This window comes from Lissotriton vulgaris, chromosome 11 (assembly GCF_964263255.1).
Source record: "Lissotriton vulgaris chromosome 11, aLisVul1.2, whole genome shotgun sequence".
Classification (NCBI taxonomy): domain Eukaryota; kingdom Metazoa; phylum Chordata; class Amphibia; order Caudata; family Salamandridae; genus Lissotriton; species Lissotriton vulgaris.
The window spans coordinates 881,975,115-881,991,795 of NC_141699.1; the positions used below are offsets into that span (position 1 = coordinate 881,975,115).

A 16,681-nucleotide genomic window follows, 5' to 3' on the forward strand; every position below is an offset into this window, starting at 1 on the left:
TTCTAAAACAACAGAGGTTTCGTTGCAGTCTAGTAACCCCGGCTTCCGCCTCAAGGTACTAGCTGGTCGGCACTGGCTTCTGGCAGGCACAGCGCTTAAGAGCTTCCTGGAGTGGGCATACCGGTCCAAAATAGAACCGGAGGTTAAGGGTGACCATGAGAAAGGCGGCAAGGTCATGAAAGACGATGAATAAATAAAAGCCTTAAGGTAAAGGGTGACCAAGGATCAAGTCATTAAATAAAAAGCTAACACAATATTGACAATAAGTCCATTAGCAAGTATATATTTAAATTATCATACTAAGTTTACCAAGCTTCCACTAAAGCAAAAGACACATGTACAAGTATTATAAACAAGCATATATAAGGAGCAGTAGAGATACTTATCTTTCTGAGCAGTAGCAACAAAGAAGGTTGATGGATGGTCCCCAAGGGACTTTATAGCTATTTAGAATGTTGATTGAAGTTCCATGTTCCTCAATTGTTGCTACTGAGCAGTGGTAATAAAAGGAGAATTTGCATAATATGGCCTCCGTGCCGTGCCATAAAATCCAGATTTTCTGCCCAGCAGGCTGTGAAAAATCTAAATTGTCCTCTTCGGTAAATAGCCAGGTCTTCAGCTGCTTTCTAAATTGCATCAGGGGTGGTTGGCAGAGCAGCTTTAAAGGTAATGAGGTCCAGCATTTTCCTGCCCCTGTGGAAAAGCCCTATCCAATGTAATTTCATGATCTGGGAATGGTGACACTTCGTGAGGATCTAGATCCAAGATGTCTGCTTAGCCTGTACCCGGAAAAGGGAACCTGAAAGTACTTTGGGCCTGTCTGATGTAGGGCCTTGTAGATTATACACAGTCTTTTTCACAGGGAGCCAATGTAGATCCAGCAGAGATTGCAATTTAGAAAGCAGCTGAAGACCTGGCTATAAACCGAAGAGGACAATTCATTTTGCTGTTACAATCTATGGAGTTTTGGGTACTGAACTAGTTTCTGATGCTCTACCTATAGCTCTAAGACAACTCTGGGTTTTCACACATAAAATCATTTAATTCCTTAATTCAGAAATGGCTTGAAATGATGCATAGAAAATTCCCTTCATCAACCATGGCATTTGAAGTCAATGAAGCCTCACTGTGGTACTAAGCACAAGTTCAAGATCGCTTCAGTAAAAAGGAATTTTCTCTGCATTTTATAAAGTACTGCTTCATTTTTAGGTTTCGCCTGGCGTCCGCTGCGCAGGCGAAATCTTATGTTACAACAGTATGTGGCTTATTCCCGCCTCTCTGTTCCATTGGCTAGCTCCATAAATGGAGGCTAGTCATTGGAAGAGAGGCGTGTGTCATTGTCCGAGGCGATTTATGGACGTTCCGGCGATTTTTTCCCTCTCCGCCCCTTTTAAAACGTCATTGCGGCGTCGGAAGAAGCCCTGGTGAGTGCTCCCCTCCCGCTATCCGTGTGCCCGTTCCCGCCCCCCCGCCCGCTGTCCGTGTGCCCGTTCCCGCACCCCCCCCGCTGTCCGTGTGCCCGTTCCCGCCCCCCCTTCTCCCGCCCAGTGTCCGTGTCAGTGTCAGTGTCTGTGTCCGTGCTCGCCTCCCTCCGCGCAATCGTCATTAGAAAGGTGACGCCGCAGTTGGCGACGAAAACAACCGCTTTTCCAAGCGTGGTTTGTTGATCTGACACTTGGGTGTGCAGCAGGCTTTCGAAGCAGCTCCGTCTGTCCAGCGATTTCCACATCTCAAGTAAATATCTGTGTGTGAGAGAGCGAGCATTGCTCTAGAGCACCTGCGTGCGGAGGCTGTGATCAGACCGTAATCCATTCCCACAGCTGCCGCGCGCAGAGATTCCCTTTCTGAGTGCCAAATGGCTGATGAGAGGGTCCGATGGCTCAGAGTTAATGCATTCCACTATGGAAATGTCCCTGGCCGCTTGGTCACCATTTCTAACCCCTGAGGGTTCAGCTAGTCTTTCATCCTCCCGAGGTCGAACACGAGTGCTACAGAGTTATAACAAAAGAAACATCAGTTTAAATGGAACAATGGTTCAGTACTTTAATTCGAATTATGGTATGATAAAAATAGCTTTCTAGTCTTCTAAGGGGGATGCTTTTGGGCTTCGGTGCCATTGCAGCTGCTGCACCTGTGGTAGCCACCCCCCTGTTCTCGCAGTGATAGCTGTAGGCTGCAGTCATAAGAGCTTCTCTTACAATTGCATCAGAGTTCGAGGTGGGCTCTAAAGTAGCGGAGCAGATGTGTTCAGACGGGGTCCTCATCCATGGGCAGCAGCTTGGGTGCGGTCTGGGGGTTTCAGGGTGCTTCTTTCGTAGTTGAGGAGAGGTATCAACCTATGGACAACATGTAAAGGGCGGGAGATTCAGGGACCTTCCCTCCTAGTTTTGAGGGGACGTGTTCAGAGGGCAGCGGACATGCATTATGCTTTTCTCAGAGTTTAGTGGAGGAGAAGACGTATACCGGACCTTTCCTGATGTTATAGGGAAGGAAGATAAGTGTTCAGAGGACTGCACTTTGGAGAGACGAATAGATGCAATGACTTCTCAAAGATAGCGCAGGATGCAAGCTTTTTAAGGTTCTTCTCTGATAGAGACTGGAAGGAGCACGTTTCTTTACATTAATACAGCAGAGAAGGAGCATTGTTTAGGGATCCTCACTTATGCTGTGTTAGGGATGAGAGGAGTTTTCTTGTAGAGCTGTGGGGTGCAGGGGCTTTCGGTCACAGAGATGGCTGAGGAGAGACAACAGAGGAGATGGTGAACGAAAAACGCAGGAGGCTTCTCTGCAGAGATTATGGAAGACACAGCAAGAATTCCATTTTCGCCTCAGTGGAGTCGACACAGACTTCATTTGTAATGTTTTCTCTGCAGATTTTCTTTTCTCATAGTTGCCAGGACGGTTCCCCCAAAAACATTTCCGACGCTGTCACTGTGTAGGGAAGCACCACTTGCGTCCCAGGGTGTGTGTGTGCGGCTCGGTGTGTGTGGCTGTGTGTGCGTGTGTGTGTGAGGTTCTGTGTGTGTCTATGTGTGGGGCTCTGTGTGTGTGGGGGGGGGGGTGTGGCTCTGTGTGTGTGGCTCTGTGTGTGTGTGTGGCATTTGCGAGAGATTAAGCTATTGGCATTGTAAATTACAATGCCATTTAATTATCTGTTTTTTTAAAACCAACACAAATAAACATGTTGTCATTTAAAATGCCAATAGCTCTAACTTTTGCAAAGGCGAGACCGTTGCATTGTAAATGCTTGTTGATCTCTTCAATAACTGAGGGCACATGCCCCCAGTTCAATACAAATGTTGCACAACCTGTCCAAGAGAATCACAATCTTCGGGTGTACCAGTATTGGCATGGAAAGCTATGTAGGTGGCCAGAGTTAGCAAATTGTGTCCTGGCTGTTTTTTTTTTGTTTAAATCTTTTTATTGAGTTTCTGAAAAGACAAACATAGGACAAAAGGACAGTACGGACGTACAAGCGAGCGCCCCGTATTTGGCGTCTACCTCTCCCCTCCAGTGGGGCGAGTCTCACTGATGTTGCATAGAATGTGTCCTTGAATGCTAGTGAGGGCCCAGGGGTGGTTTGCAATATCCTAAAACCGTCCCATTAAAAACCACCAACAGTTCCTCTCCCTCCCCTTCTCCACCCTTATCCCACCCTCGTTCCCCCTTCCCGGTGTGGTAAGTACGCTGTTGCTGGACATGTCAAGGCCTGTAGGAAGTGCGTTGCTCAAGTGGGAGACCTGGGTTCCTTCCTGAAGTGATCCGGCAGCCGGAGCACCCTGAGATATTTTGGGCATGTGATCTCTGTGAATTCCTCTGACAGGAGAGAGACTAGGGGCTGCCATGTGTCGAGGAACGTGTCACGTGTCTGGGTGAGGGAGGCTTGTATCTTTTCCATACCCATGATTTACCACAGTCGATGGAGCCATCCCGTATGGGTAGGCTTCCTCGGAGTGCCCCAAAAAGATAGGATGTGTTGAGTGGCCGCCCCAAATCGCTAGTCCCATCTGCCTCCCCCTGATCAATTTGAGAGGGAATGTGATGGCGTTGGGGAGACCGAGAAGCGTGTACGCTGGAAATCGGGGAATCTCCGTTTCAAAGTGTGTATCAAAGCTCTTTAGCACCTCTTCTTAATACCCCTGGACCTCCGTGCACTCCCACAGTATATGAGTGAGTGTCCCCTGTTGGCCACAACCCCTCCAACACCCAGGGTCCCTACGTGGATTGCCCTGATGCAGTCGTGATGGTGTAAGATGCCAGTAGTATGCTATTTTCACCGCCGCCTCTTTGCTGGCTACATTGCGGGCGGTATGGTGGGCCCTGAAATATATGTCCTGCCATTCCTTGTCTGTGAAGGAGCATCCCAGTTCTCGTTCCCATCGAGTCTGACCCGCCGACCGCGTAGCAGGGGGGGGTGGACTGAGCATCGTGTAGAGGTCTGTGGTCGGTTATTTGTCTGTTGTTTTCGTGTGTAACCACTTCTTGTAGTTTGTTAGGTGTCTGTTTACGTGGGGCAGCACTTTCTCCGTGAGCCAGTGTCTCATCTGAAAGTATTGAAAACGATGGATCTGTGGGAGTGTGTAGTATTCCTGTAGGGTGCGCATCTGCATGAAGCCCTCGGAGTTGAAAAGGTCGCCAGCTGCTTTGCACTCTGACTCTCACCACTGTGGAAACGACCCGGGGGCCATTCCCGGAGGGAAGGCCAGATTCTCGAACAGAGGGGACATCGGGGACAGAAATGTGGTGAGGCATCTCGAGACCGCCACCTTGTCCCACACCTGCATCACCGTTCTCGTAATGGGCGATTTCCTAAGGTACAAAGGCCTGTCCTGTCGCCTCAGGAACGGGACCTTCCATAGGGACATCTGACCCATAGCCCGATCTTGAAATAACCACCGCTTCTCCGATTCGGGTCTGTTCCATTCTAAAAGGTAGCGAAGCTGCGTTGCGTGGAAGTAACGGAGCAGGGCAGGAACCCCAAGGCCGCCCTCCGACGTAGCCCACTTGTTCAGATCCCTGCGCAGTCGCGGGCGCTTGCCGGCCCATACAAATTGTGTGATGCCGTCCTGCAATTGTTTGAGCATGCCTATTGGAGGAGTTACCGGAATGGTCTGAAACAAGTACAAGACCTTAGGCAAAAGAGTCCTTTTAATTGCTGCTACACGCCCCAACCATGAGAGTGGTTGGCGAGGCCACCTCGCCAGGTCCCTTTGCAGGGCAGCTAGCAGAGCCGTGTAATTTTGTTCAACCGTTTGGGTCGTGTTCGGGGTCAGGGAGATGCCCAGGTAGGGCAATGACATCTGAGTTTGAAGACCACCGTACTGTCGTTGGCCACGCATCGCAGCTTTTGCATTCCGCCCCAGGGGCAAGATTAGTGATTTCTCAACATTCATCTTGAACCCCGATATTCTCCCGAAGTTCTCCATTTCCGAGAGGAAGGCCGGCACCAATGTCGAGGGGTCCTCTAGAGCTGCCAGGACGTCGTCTGCGTAGAGACTTATGGTCTGTGGTTCCCCGCCACACCGAACGCCTGCAATGGACCGGTTGTCTCAGACCCGTTGTGCCAGTGGTTCGATGTACAAAGCAAATAGCAGGGGCGATAGAGGACACCCCTGTCTGGTGCCCCTCCGGATGTCTAGTGGCTTTGAGGATACCCCATTGACAATGATCGTGGCCTGCAGGGCGGCGTAGCAGCTAGTGACCCATGTGCGAAACCGGTCTCCAATCCCGAATCGCGCCAGGTCGGCGTCTAGGTATCCCCAGTCCACTCTGTCAAACGCCTTTTCGGCATCTACTGACAGGAGGACTGCATCAGAGTCGTTGTAGTGGGCTTTATCAATGACATGAAGCAGGCGCTTGGTGTTGTCTGCGCACTGTCTGCTCGGGATAAATCCTGCTTGGTCCGGTTCAATGATACCCGGAAAACATGGGCCTAGTCGCGCCGCCAACACGCCTGTAAATAGCTTCAGGTCGAGGTTAGGTAGTGAGATGGATCTATAAGCTTTGCATTGGGATGGGTCCTTGCCCGGCTTGGGGATAACCACGATGTCAGCCTCCAACATGTCTTGGGGGACGGAGCCCCTGCCCTGGAAGGAGTTAAATAGTCTAGTTAATACAGGCGCAATTAGGGGGCAGAAAGCCTTATAAAAGCTCGCTGAAAAGCCATCCGGGCCTGGGGCCTTTAGTGGCTTGAGGCGCGCGATCGCAGAGATGACCTCATCAATTCTGATGGGCACGTCGAGGGAAGCCCTAGTGGGTTTGTCAAGGGGCGTGATCTCTGTTTCATTTAGATAAGATTCAGCCGTAATTTGTCCAGCAGGTGGTTCCGCCGTGTACAGAGAGGCGTAAAACTCCCGGAAGGCCTCCGCAATTTGGTCGTCCTCACAGGCGACTTTCCCGTCTTGGGTGTGGATGGAGGGGACCTTCGCTCGCAGGGTCTTTGCTTTGAGGCAGCTCGCCAGCAAGCGCCCCGTCTTATCGCCACCTACATAGTAAGTGTGGCGTAATCTCAGGGCTGCATATTCCGCCCTGTCCAGATCTAAGCCTGCGAGTTGGGCCCTGACCGCCTTGAGCTGGCGCCATATCCTGGGAGCTCGGGTTCGGCTATGAGCTTGTTCTAGCTCGAGCACTTGTGTGGACAGAGATTGCCGTTTATCCCTCGTTCTTTGGCTTCCGCCACGGCTATAGCAATTAGTTCCCACCTCACCACCACCTTAAGCGCCCCCCACACCGCTGTCAGGGAGACCTCCGGGGTATCGTTCGTCTGTAGGTATTCTGTGATGCGATCCTGGAGTTGTTGCGTCACCCCCTTGTGCTGCAAGAGTGCGTCATTAAGGCGCCATCTAGACTTCCGATGTGTGACCCTAGGGGCTCGCATTTGTAGCATGAGCGCATTATGAACAGATAGTGCTGCTGGGAGTACCTCCACGTCATCCACCAGGGGGGTTATAGCAGTGTTACCGAAAAAGTAGTCAATGCGTGCATAGGTGTGGTGTACGTGAGAGTAAAAAGTGAATCCTGGGGTGGTGGGATGGTGTTTCCGCCACAGGTCCACGAAACCCCTGTCTGACAACAGTTGGCTCCCCTCCAGTGAGATCGCCCCAGCAAACCCCTGGCGATGGCCTGACCTGTCTATATTGGGGTCCATTACAAGGTTTGTGTCGCCGCCCACCAGCACTGCCTTCGTATTAGGCTGCAGCGCATCCGCCAGGGCCCCTTTAAGGAATGGTTCCTGTTTGGAGTTCGGAGCATAAAGGGAGCCCACCACCATCTCCATCCCACCGATACGAATGTTGTAGGCTAAGAACCTCCCTTTAATTTCGGCCACCCTGTCCCCAACTGTCCCCTTGAAGTGACGTGCCACCAGTAGGGCCACCCCCGCCTTTTTCTCTAGAGTAGAGGAATAGTGTTGGAATGGGAAGGCCTTTGAGCGCATTCAGTGCCAGTCTTTGGAGAGCAAATGAGTTTCTTGGAGCAGGCAAATTTCTGCACCTGAGTTTTCTAAGTAGGATAGGACAGCACTGCGTTTAACAGGGTTGTTAAGCCCCTTTACATTCAAGGTGAGAACCTTCAACGCAGAGGTCGCCATATTTGGGATATGTGAGGATTGCACAGCATGCTCAGTATGCTAGAGGCCTGCCAGCCCCCTGAGTCGGATCGTTCTGACTCTAGTGTACCACACCGGGAGAGTACGGTTCACCCCCCCCCCGATCCCAACTTCCCCAACTTCTTTTTCCCCAACTTACTTCCCCTTTCGTAGTCTGAAGTCCCCCAACTCCCACACCCACCCCGCCACACTCCCCTGAACTATCCCCCATAACTTTTCATATAGTCTCGGGCCTATCGGGACAGAGTCCGGTCCGTAGAATGTCATCGAAAGTGAGGACATGGCGGCGGCCGACTAGTCGGCCCCCCGACCCCATTCCCCCAGTGAGGGAGGCTGTTGAGGGCAAGCCCCTGTGCCGGAGCACCTTACTGTTTAGCCGCAGTGTTGTCCGCCATCTCTTGCAGAGGGTCCGGTTTCTGGAAGGACTTGGGGGATCACCGCCTCCGCACGGTCTGCCAGCCGTCTCCGGATCGCCGGCTCGGTCCGTCCGCCGATCCGTGCGGAGGAGTCCCACTTGTCACCGTTTCCTCCGGCGGGTCGATGTCTAGTACCGCACATGTGTCCTGAAGGGATCTAAGTTGGTTAAGTGAGCCCTTCCATTTGAAGATGAGACGAAACGGGTGGCCCCACGTGTAAGGCACGCCTTTGTCTCTCAAGAAGTCGGTAGCTACCTTGAAGGACCTTCTTTTCTGCAAGGTGATGGCAGAGAGATCTTGAACAAGCATTTGCAATGCAATAGGTCTTGCATTAGCAAAGTTTGAAGTTGTTGGTATCGGAGATCGAAATGTAAAAGAGTTGGAGCTATTGGCATTGTAAATGGTTTTGATCTTTATAACAAATAAAAATACATTGTCATATACAATGGCAATAGCTAAAACTCGCGTAAATGCGAGACCTATTGCATTGCAAATGCTTTTTAGGGGGGGGCCAGGGCTTCACCATCAGACTTTGACCCAGAACAACAGCAAAAAAGGAAGAAACGAGGAAGGTAAAGATAGTGAGACCAAGACATGGGTAGTATTGGGTTGTTAAAGAAAGAGGGGGACCTTCCTCTGGGTAATCTCCTTCGATGCTAGAAACGGAATACAAAGGATTGTTTTGGGTCATTTTAGGACAATGAGGTGTTCCCTCCATACTCAGTCAGGTGCAGTGCAGTATTGTTTTTTAGTAATTATTTCATTTTTCGTTTCGTTTTTATTTTATTTGTATGTAGGTACTGGGACGTTCTAGCACTGAATCGTCCATCTAGAAAAAAGAGAGGCTAGCCTTAGAGCTGAGAGTCAGTCTAATGCTGGAATAGCTGGGGATTCAGTGGCTTGTTGGACGTAGAGGCACTGAGGCGGATGGCAAGGGGCGCACTGAGGCTCTCTGGCAGCACCCGTGTACCACTGACTGATGTCCAGGAAGTACCGGCTCATGAGCTCCACACCAGGCTGCTGCAACTCACAGGAAGCCAATGGGTGACTGAGAGCACGCTATGTGTAGCGCTGCACCACTCGTATTCCACAGCACCGTGAGCCACGCATAGAAGGGGTACCGCCAATACCAAAACGTACTGAATATTTAGTTCAACACTGGGCCACCACAAGGCCTTTTAGTGAGCGAGCTCATGCCAGGGGTAGTGCTAACATCGAGAAGCGATCGGAGGGTTTCGCTCAAAAACAATAGGGGTGCCACTGGAGGCTGGAAGACATCGCGTTCACACTAGGGGGCCTCTAATGAGAAGCTTTTGAGTGTTGTAACCTGTTATCAGTGCACCAGCTAATCAGTCTGAAAAGCAAATTGTGCGCTCGCAGGCGGGACACCGGTCCACTGTGCTAGTTGCTGAGGGGTTAATCTCACACAAAGGCTAACCTGTATCTACCCCTGTCCTATTTGCGCCGGATGAACCACACACACAGACGGTTAACCTGCAGTCACTAACAGCAGGGACAATAATGAACAGCTCTCATCTGTGTGAGCACTCCCCATGGGACAGCTACTACCCCCCTCAGACATCCACAAGGAGATGCCGTTCGACCGCTCCTGTCTGTATTAAAGCTCCGTCCCGTACGGGGACTCTCCGTGCCCGGACACACTACTCCGACCCACTCCCGGGTGACAGCTCTCAGCCCTCAGTCGCTCCCACGGGTACCGTTCAACAGTTCCTACCTGTGTCAAAGCTAACTCCAGTACTGTCAGCACTGAGTCTCCAAACTCTCTGCCCTCACTTCCCAGCGGGTAGCCCGACATTTATGGTGACCTTTGATGACCTGACCTTTTACTTCGCCAGCATGCCTTTAGTGCATGGAACCCTGTTTTCAGCTCAGGATCTCTTAACCAACTGCACCAATTAAAACAAGGCTTCTGAGCGCTAGCCGAGAATTATTTTTTGTGAAGCACTAATCACTGTGGAAGGTGCCCCTGCTATCCCAGATGTGAGAAGTCAGTCTGATATAAAAATAAGCAGTATTTGGAATGAATGTATTTGGCAGGGGGAAGGTGGGGCGGCGCAAGACCGTACTGACGAGTGAACAGGAGCCATTTTGTACCGAGTGATTCTGCCAGTGTGCATGTAGACAAACCAGGCAGCAGCATGAGCATGTGATTCGGTAAATACCGAGAGTTGAGCTAATGGCATTGTAAATTAACAAAAAAGAAAAAAAAAACACTTTGCGTTGTTGTAGCTGCTGCTTGCTACATGTTGGAATGTGTGTTCCAGCGGAGTTTCTTCAAGTTCACGCTTCCCGCCGGGCCGCCGCGCTGCCTGCGACGACCCGGAAGCGGTTGGGCAGCCGGCCAATCGCAGCCCGGCCCCAACCGGAAGTCCCGCCCCCATCGCGGCGCGAGAGAAAAGCCACTGTCCGAGGAGCCCCGAGGGCTCCTGATCGAGTCCCGGTCCCGAGATTAGGGACCGGGTGAAGAGCGGCCGGGCGCATGAAGAAGGCGGGGCTCTCATGTGGTGAGAGTGCCCTGCAAAGCGCAACCGCCGCCCGAGAGGCACGCCGAGCACCGCCAGAACAGGTGAGTGTGTTGCGGAGGAGGAGGGGTGAGTGGGGGTGGGGTGTGCGCGTGTGTCTGTTGTAGTGTGTCTGTGCGTGCGTCTGTCTGCACGTGTGTCTGTTAAAGGGGGGGGTGCGTGTGTGTGTGTATGCAGTGTGTGTATGTGCGCATGCGTGCGGGAGCCTTTGTGTGAATGGGAATAACAGGCAGGGCGACGCGACGTGCGCGCTCACGAGCTACAATCTCCAGGAGGACAAGCTCGTCACAGTCTGCAGTCCACATTCCCCGGAAAGTGGCAACATTAGTTGTCTCCCTAGACAGCAAAGCTTCGCTTTGCTTTCGTCTAGGCGAGACCTAAAAAGGGCCACCTGGTCCCCTCGAAAGATGATCGGCTGTCGCACACGGGCGTCTCTCAGGATGCGCTCTTTCAGAGGGAAGTTCGGGAGAAAGGCCAGTATGTCCGGAGGGGGGGCCTGCGTCCGGCGCGCCGAGCCGACTCTGTGACCGCGGTCAATCCGGATGTCAAATTCACTTGGTTCCCCGATGATCTCCCGGAATAGGTCTTGTAGGTATGTTGTAACGCTATTCCCCTCAGATTTCAATGGAACTCCCCGAACCCTTATGTTGTTCCTCCGGGAACGGTATTCGAGATCTTCCGAGTGAGCTTGGAGATCCACTTGCTGGTCCTGGAGGCGGAGGATTTCTTGCTGGAGCCGTTCCACTTCCATGCTGCTGGTCTGGTCTGCCTCCTCCACCGCCGCCACTCGCTCCCCCAGGCTGTCTACGTCTCTGCGTAGTTCCCGCTGCTCACCCGCAAGCTCCTGCTTCAAGGTCTGAAAGTCATCTCTCAGGGTGTTGAAGAGGGAGGCCAGGAAGGCCTTTGTGATGGGCGCGGATTCGTCGTCCATGCCCGCGACGGCAACCGGTGTCTTGGGGGGCGACTGCGCCGAAGTTTTCTGTCTTCGTGGCGGTTTTGTGGAGCATGTCGGCTATGTTGCGGTTGCCTTTGCGTCCCGCGTTGGCCATGTTGTCAGCTTGCCGGAGGCAGTGTTGGGGAGGGGGTCTCCTATCCGGGCGTGGGGCAGGCCACTCTTGTGCTCTGTGCCTGAGCTCGGGGGCCCGGGGTCCCTACGGCGAAGAGCCGCGGGGGCCCCCAGTCCAGCAGCGCCGTCCCCGCCAGGGGGGGTTCACCCTGCGCGGGTCTCTGATGTACTCTCTGGACCTCAGTGGTCGTCGCTATAATGGCCTCAGTCGGCCTCAGGCTGGTAGGTCCACGGGTCAGTCTGATACTGGCCCTTCCTAGGCGCCCTGGGCAGCGCAGTCGGGGGGGGGGTATGCTTCTCTCTCCACAGTCCAGGAGCCCTCCTGTCACCCGTCGGGCGCCGGGACTCCGCCGGGCGGTATGTTTCAGTCCCCACGTAGGCCTCAGCTCCCCACACGGTCTTCTCTACCAGCACCTGGGGTCACTGTCCGCAGCGCGTGGTCTCTCGGTGCCGGACCCGGGCGTGGAGGGCCACAGAGGGAGTGGGGGGGGGGGGGGGGTTTGAGGGGGGGGCAGGTTCAGCGCCACAGTGATCCGGCGCGGTTCAGCACGGGTGCGATGGGGCCTGGCGCTGGTGTCCAGCGAGCTTCGGGGTGCTCTGTCGTCGGTGTGTCCCCGGGCCCGGCGCCCGCCCCCCGGCCACGAGGGCGTCTTTCACTCGCACGGGCACTCCACAGCACGGTCGGCGGGGCCTCTCGGTCGAGCTCGGCCTTCCCCCCTGCCCCTCCGCTGACTCGCTGTGCCTCCCTCCGCTCCTCACCAGTGGGGCCGCCGGTCGCAGGGGGTCTCTTCCGGTGCCTTCGTCACCGGTCCGCGTCCCCGGCGTGCGCTCGTCCTTCTGCTCCGGGTCCGGGACTAGGCCCGAAGCCGGGGACTCAAGTGCTATGGCAGATCCGCCAGCTCTCTCCGGCCGCAGCTGCGACACAGCCAGGCCACGCCGCAGTCGCTCGGCGCTACTCCCACTCTGCCTCTGTTCCGGGGGCCGTCGCTGTTCCGGGGGCCGTCGCCGGTAGTCCGCTACCTCCGGCCGCTGTGCGTCGCGCCTTGTTGCTCGTCCAAGCCTCGGGGTTAGGAGAGCACCCCAGGCGCTGGGCTCCCGCTGCCGCTCTCCTGCAGTTTTGCGCCGGTGGAGGCCGGAGCTCGGCCGCGCCGTTCCCCGCCGGCAGCGCCCACCAAATCAACTCCTCGGCGGTGCCGGATTTTAAGCTGCTTCTGGGGCGTCAAATTGCAGGGGAAAAAGGGATATTGCCCGCTAGTGAAAGGGCGGTAAGGGGTTTAGGGCCGGGGAGCCTCAGAAAACGCGTCCAGTCAGGCCGCCATCTTAGCCACGCCCCCGTGTCCTGGCTGTTTTGACATTGCTCGTCTCAAGCGCTAATGTTGAGAGGACCTTTCACAGATAAAAGTTTACTTGGGAAGGAAAGAGCGAGCGCGCATGACCAAAGACTCACTGAAGAAGCATATTATGGTGAAGTACAAGGATTTTGATTTGTAAACATTTATTTGGACCTCACATACACTGCCTATATATTACACACTATCAGTGCAGAAAGTAAGCAATAATAAAAGCAAAATGTTTAATAAATATCAGACAAACACGGTGTCTGTTCTTTTTCATGGTGTGGAAATGCGTAACCACTAATTACCACTTTTTAAGGTATTGAAATCACGGATAAACCCCCACCAGAATTTACCAAAAATAGAAACTGAAACCAGGAAAGCCTATATATATACCAAACGTAAACATACAACTTTGTATGCATATAAATGACAATCCTCTCTCTCCACCTGATGCTCCACTCCTACCGTCATCGCACCACCTAACCAAACCCACCCTCATTTACACAATATACCCAAATATGTGAACTGGTCTTCGGCCCCAGATAACTTGCAGAAGCCAAGGTGAATTACAGGACATCACTCAGGAAGGCTATATTGACCTAAGAGATTCACAGTAGACAGTTAACGTACATTCTGAGAGCCAGAACGACTACAACCACAAAAAATTAAACCCTACATTAGAACTCACCTCTAGATACTTGATGATTGATGGGTTATAATCAATAGTCTTCCGATTGACTGCCTTCCTCATTCGTTTCCCATCAAAGGTGAGCTGTTGCATGGCCTGTTGTTGGGCAAAGTCCGGTCTCTTATAAAAGAGCTGACGTGGAGCCTGATGCTGAAACTTAGGCATGTGAAAGAACCGAGGCGGAGAGCCAATTTCCATCGCCATTGTTTCAACTGCAATGCAGGTGTACTAAAAACAAAAGTAGAGAGATCAAAAAAATTAACAAAATCCAAGGACATTTCCAACGAGAAGAATGTATAGCCTGAACTTTAATTCAGACTTTTTGCAGAGTAACACAACAGGAGAGATGAAAGGGGAAATAGATTGAGGCGTTTAAGAAAATTCAGGAATACTACACACAGAAAGCTGTAGGCAATCAGTTTACCATGCTTTATTTTTTAAATTCATTTTAAAGTTTTACAACCTTACAAAAAATGACAGCACCACTCAGCTACAATCATAACTTACATCAACTTGGTACAAATTCTCCTAAACACCAGACTCATGGACCTACATCCCATCAGAAGCAGCTGCTGCTCTCCCCTGTGGTACTTTGGAGTGTCCTCCTGTTACATCAAAAAAAATAGTATGGGCAATGCACTGCGCTGTTGAAAAAGATTCTTTTTTGAATAGATATTTTCAATAGATAATTTTGTTAGAGGTGCTCCAACTGGTGGCGTAACCGTCCGTTTGCGCCAAAATGTAAGCCTTAGATATGTGTGAACACGATCTGTGTGCACATCCCAGTGTTTGGGCACTCCCTCTGGTTCAAATATGAATAGACTCCGTTGATTTTTCCAAAATTTCTTTAATTTGAATGTATTGTTGTTAGTCTTTCGTTAGTGGATTAATTTCATCAACTTAACATGACTTTACACAAAATCATCGTCGCTCCAATGCATTTCGGGCCGTTTGCCCTTTCTCAAGGAGCTCTGAAAATAAGAACGATCTGCATTTGCATCAAATTTGCATGGTATTGTGGTTATAAAACAATGTTCAGAAACAAACATTTCCCAGTGATGATTATAAAAACGAATACGTGTGTGATGAGTATAGAGAAAACCGGTGCTGATGGTGTGAAATGCCAAATCGGCTGATTGTGCTGGAGGATTAAGGGCGCACCCAGGGGAAGTGAAAATGGGTCTGTGAACGGGTAGCGGCACTAGGGGTGTGAAAAAAGAAGTTAAAACACTCACGGATAAATGCAGCTGTCATGAGGTGCTGTAACGGACAAAATAAAACAAATTAGCGTTTGAAGAGACAAGCGATGGGCGAGTGTAAACGTGGCAGGGGTCGGCTGGCAGAGGCTACGCTAAGCGCTTACCGGAACGGGATTCTGTAAAGGGACTGTCGAGGTCTCCGTGTATGCTGGCCGCTGGGTAAAGCTGCCGGGTAGGTGTATGGGTGACTCGCGAAGGAAACTGATTCAATATAAACGAAGGACTCAGTTGGATAGCGGGTGGTGGTGAAGATCAAGGAAGGACAACTCTGTGATGAACGGAGGGGCCATCTTGGAACGGGCAAAGTGGGGAAGGGGAATATGAACATATGTGTGATCTGAATAGGTGCACAGGGTAATGTGTGGAAACATGGTAGCAAACCCATGGTGAAGGATCAACATGAAAGCTAGTCTCACCAAAATAATGAAAAATACAAAGATGTAGACATGGTGAATGAACATGGCAGGTACATGACATTGCGGTGAATGCGCACAAGATATATGTGTCCTTAAATACCCCGCCGGGTATTTATAAAAAGCAACTTAGTTCAATACGGTCATTCAGACCAAATGGTTTACAAGATTGTAAACGGTAAATCCATGCAGTTTCTCTTTGTAGAAGGAACTTGTTATTGTCCCTTCCTTCTTTCTTCTCAACGGTTTCAAGAACCATAAATTTCAACTGTGCCACGGTGTGATTGTTTTCCATAAAGTGTGTGGCCACACTGGATTTTGTTTGTTTGGTCCTGATGTTAGATTTATGTTCGTTCAACCTGACTTTTATTTTTCGCTCTGTTTTTCCTACGTAGATCTTTCCACAAGGACATTTGAGCAAGTATATGAGGTTGGATGAGTCACACGTTGCGTTGACTTTCACTTTGATTTCTGTACCTCTCATGGGGTGATTGATTTTGCTGCCAGTGATGATATTGTTGCAGTTATTGCAGTTCAGGCACGGTTTTGTGCCTTTGTATGTGATTGGACTTGGTGTTTCTTTAGATAGAATCTCCTTTAGGTTATTGGCTCTGGTGTACGCAAAAATTGGAGGATTTTTGAACATGTCTTTGAAGTCTGGTTCAGATGCTAAGATTCTCCAATGTCCTAGGATGATTTTTTTATATCTTCCACTTAATGTGGAGTATTTGGAAACAACTACCATCCTGTTTTCCTCATTTTTAGTTGTCTTTTTTAAGGCCGTTTCTCGTTGGATTAAAGAAACTTTTTTCATGGCTTCATTGGTGGTTTCTGGCGGATATCCTCTCTCGATGAATCTTAGGTTCATTTCATCAATCCTTTGAGCATAGGTTTCTGGATTGGATACTATGCGTTTTACTCGCAACATTTGGCTGTAGGGAAGGTGGCGTTTCAGTGAATGTTGATGGAAACTTGCAAAGTGCAACGTATTGTTGCGGTCAGTCGGTTTCCTGTAAAGGTCAGTTATTAAGCCAGTGTCAGATCTGGTAATGGATACATACAGGAAATTGATTTGAGACTCGTCGAGATTCCATGTCATTTGGATTCGGTGGTCTTTAGTGTTTAGGTTGCTCAGCTCTTTTTCCAGCATCGTTTTAGTGCCTCTCCACAAGAAAAATAAATCGTCAATGTACCTAACGTACATCAACAAGTTGTTAGTCCATGCTGGGTTGTCGTAGAATCTAACCCAACCAACCAATACAAAGCCACATTAGCATCGAACATTGACAAAGCTCATGATAAAGGAACAATTGATGAGCGTACCAAAAAATTCTTATTGGTTGATTTCCCAAG

At 50.9% G+C, this 16,681-nt stretch overlaps 1 protein-coding gene across 2 annotated transcripts in view; it reads right to left on the reverse strand.

Moving 5' to 3' along the window:
- WDR33 (WD repeat domain 33) overlaps positions 1–16,681 on the reverse strand; it is a 1,115,698-nt gene that overhangs the window by 943,488 nt on the left and 155,529 nt on the right. For both annotated transcript variants that reach the window (XM_086944027.1, XM_086944028.1), the window contains exon 2: positions 13,657–13,884. In XM_086944027.1, coding sequence (XP_086800153.1) covers positions 13,657–13,860 — 204 coding nt within the window. In that variant the 5' untranslated portion in view covers positions 13,861–13,884. The remainder of the gene's footprint in view (positions 1–13,656; positions 13,885–16,681) is intronic.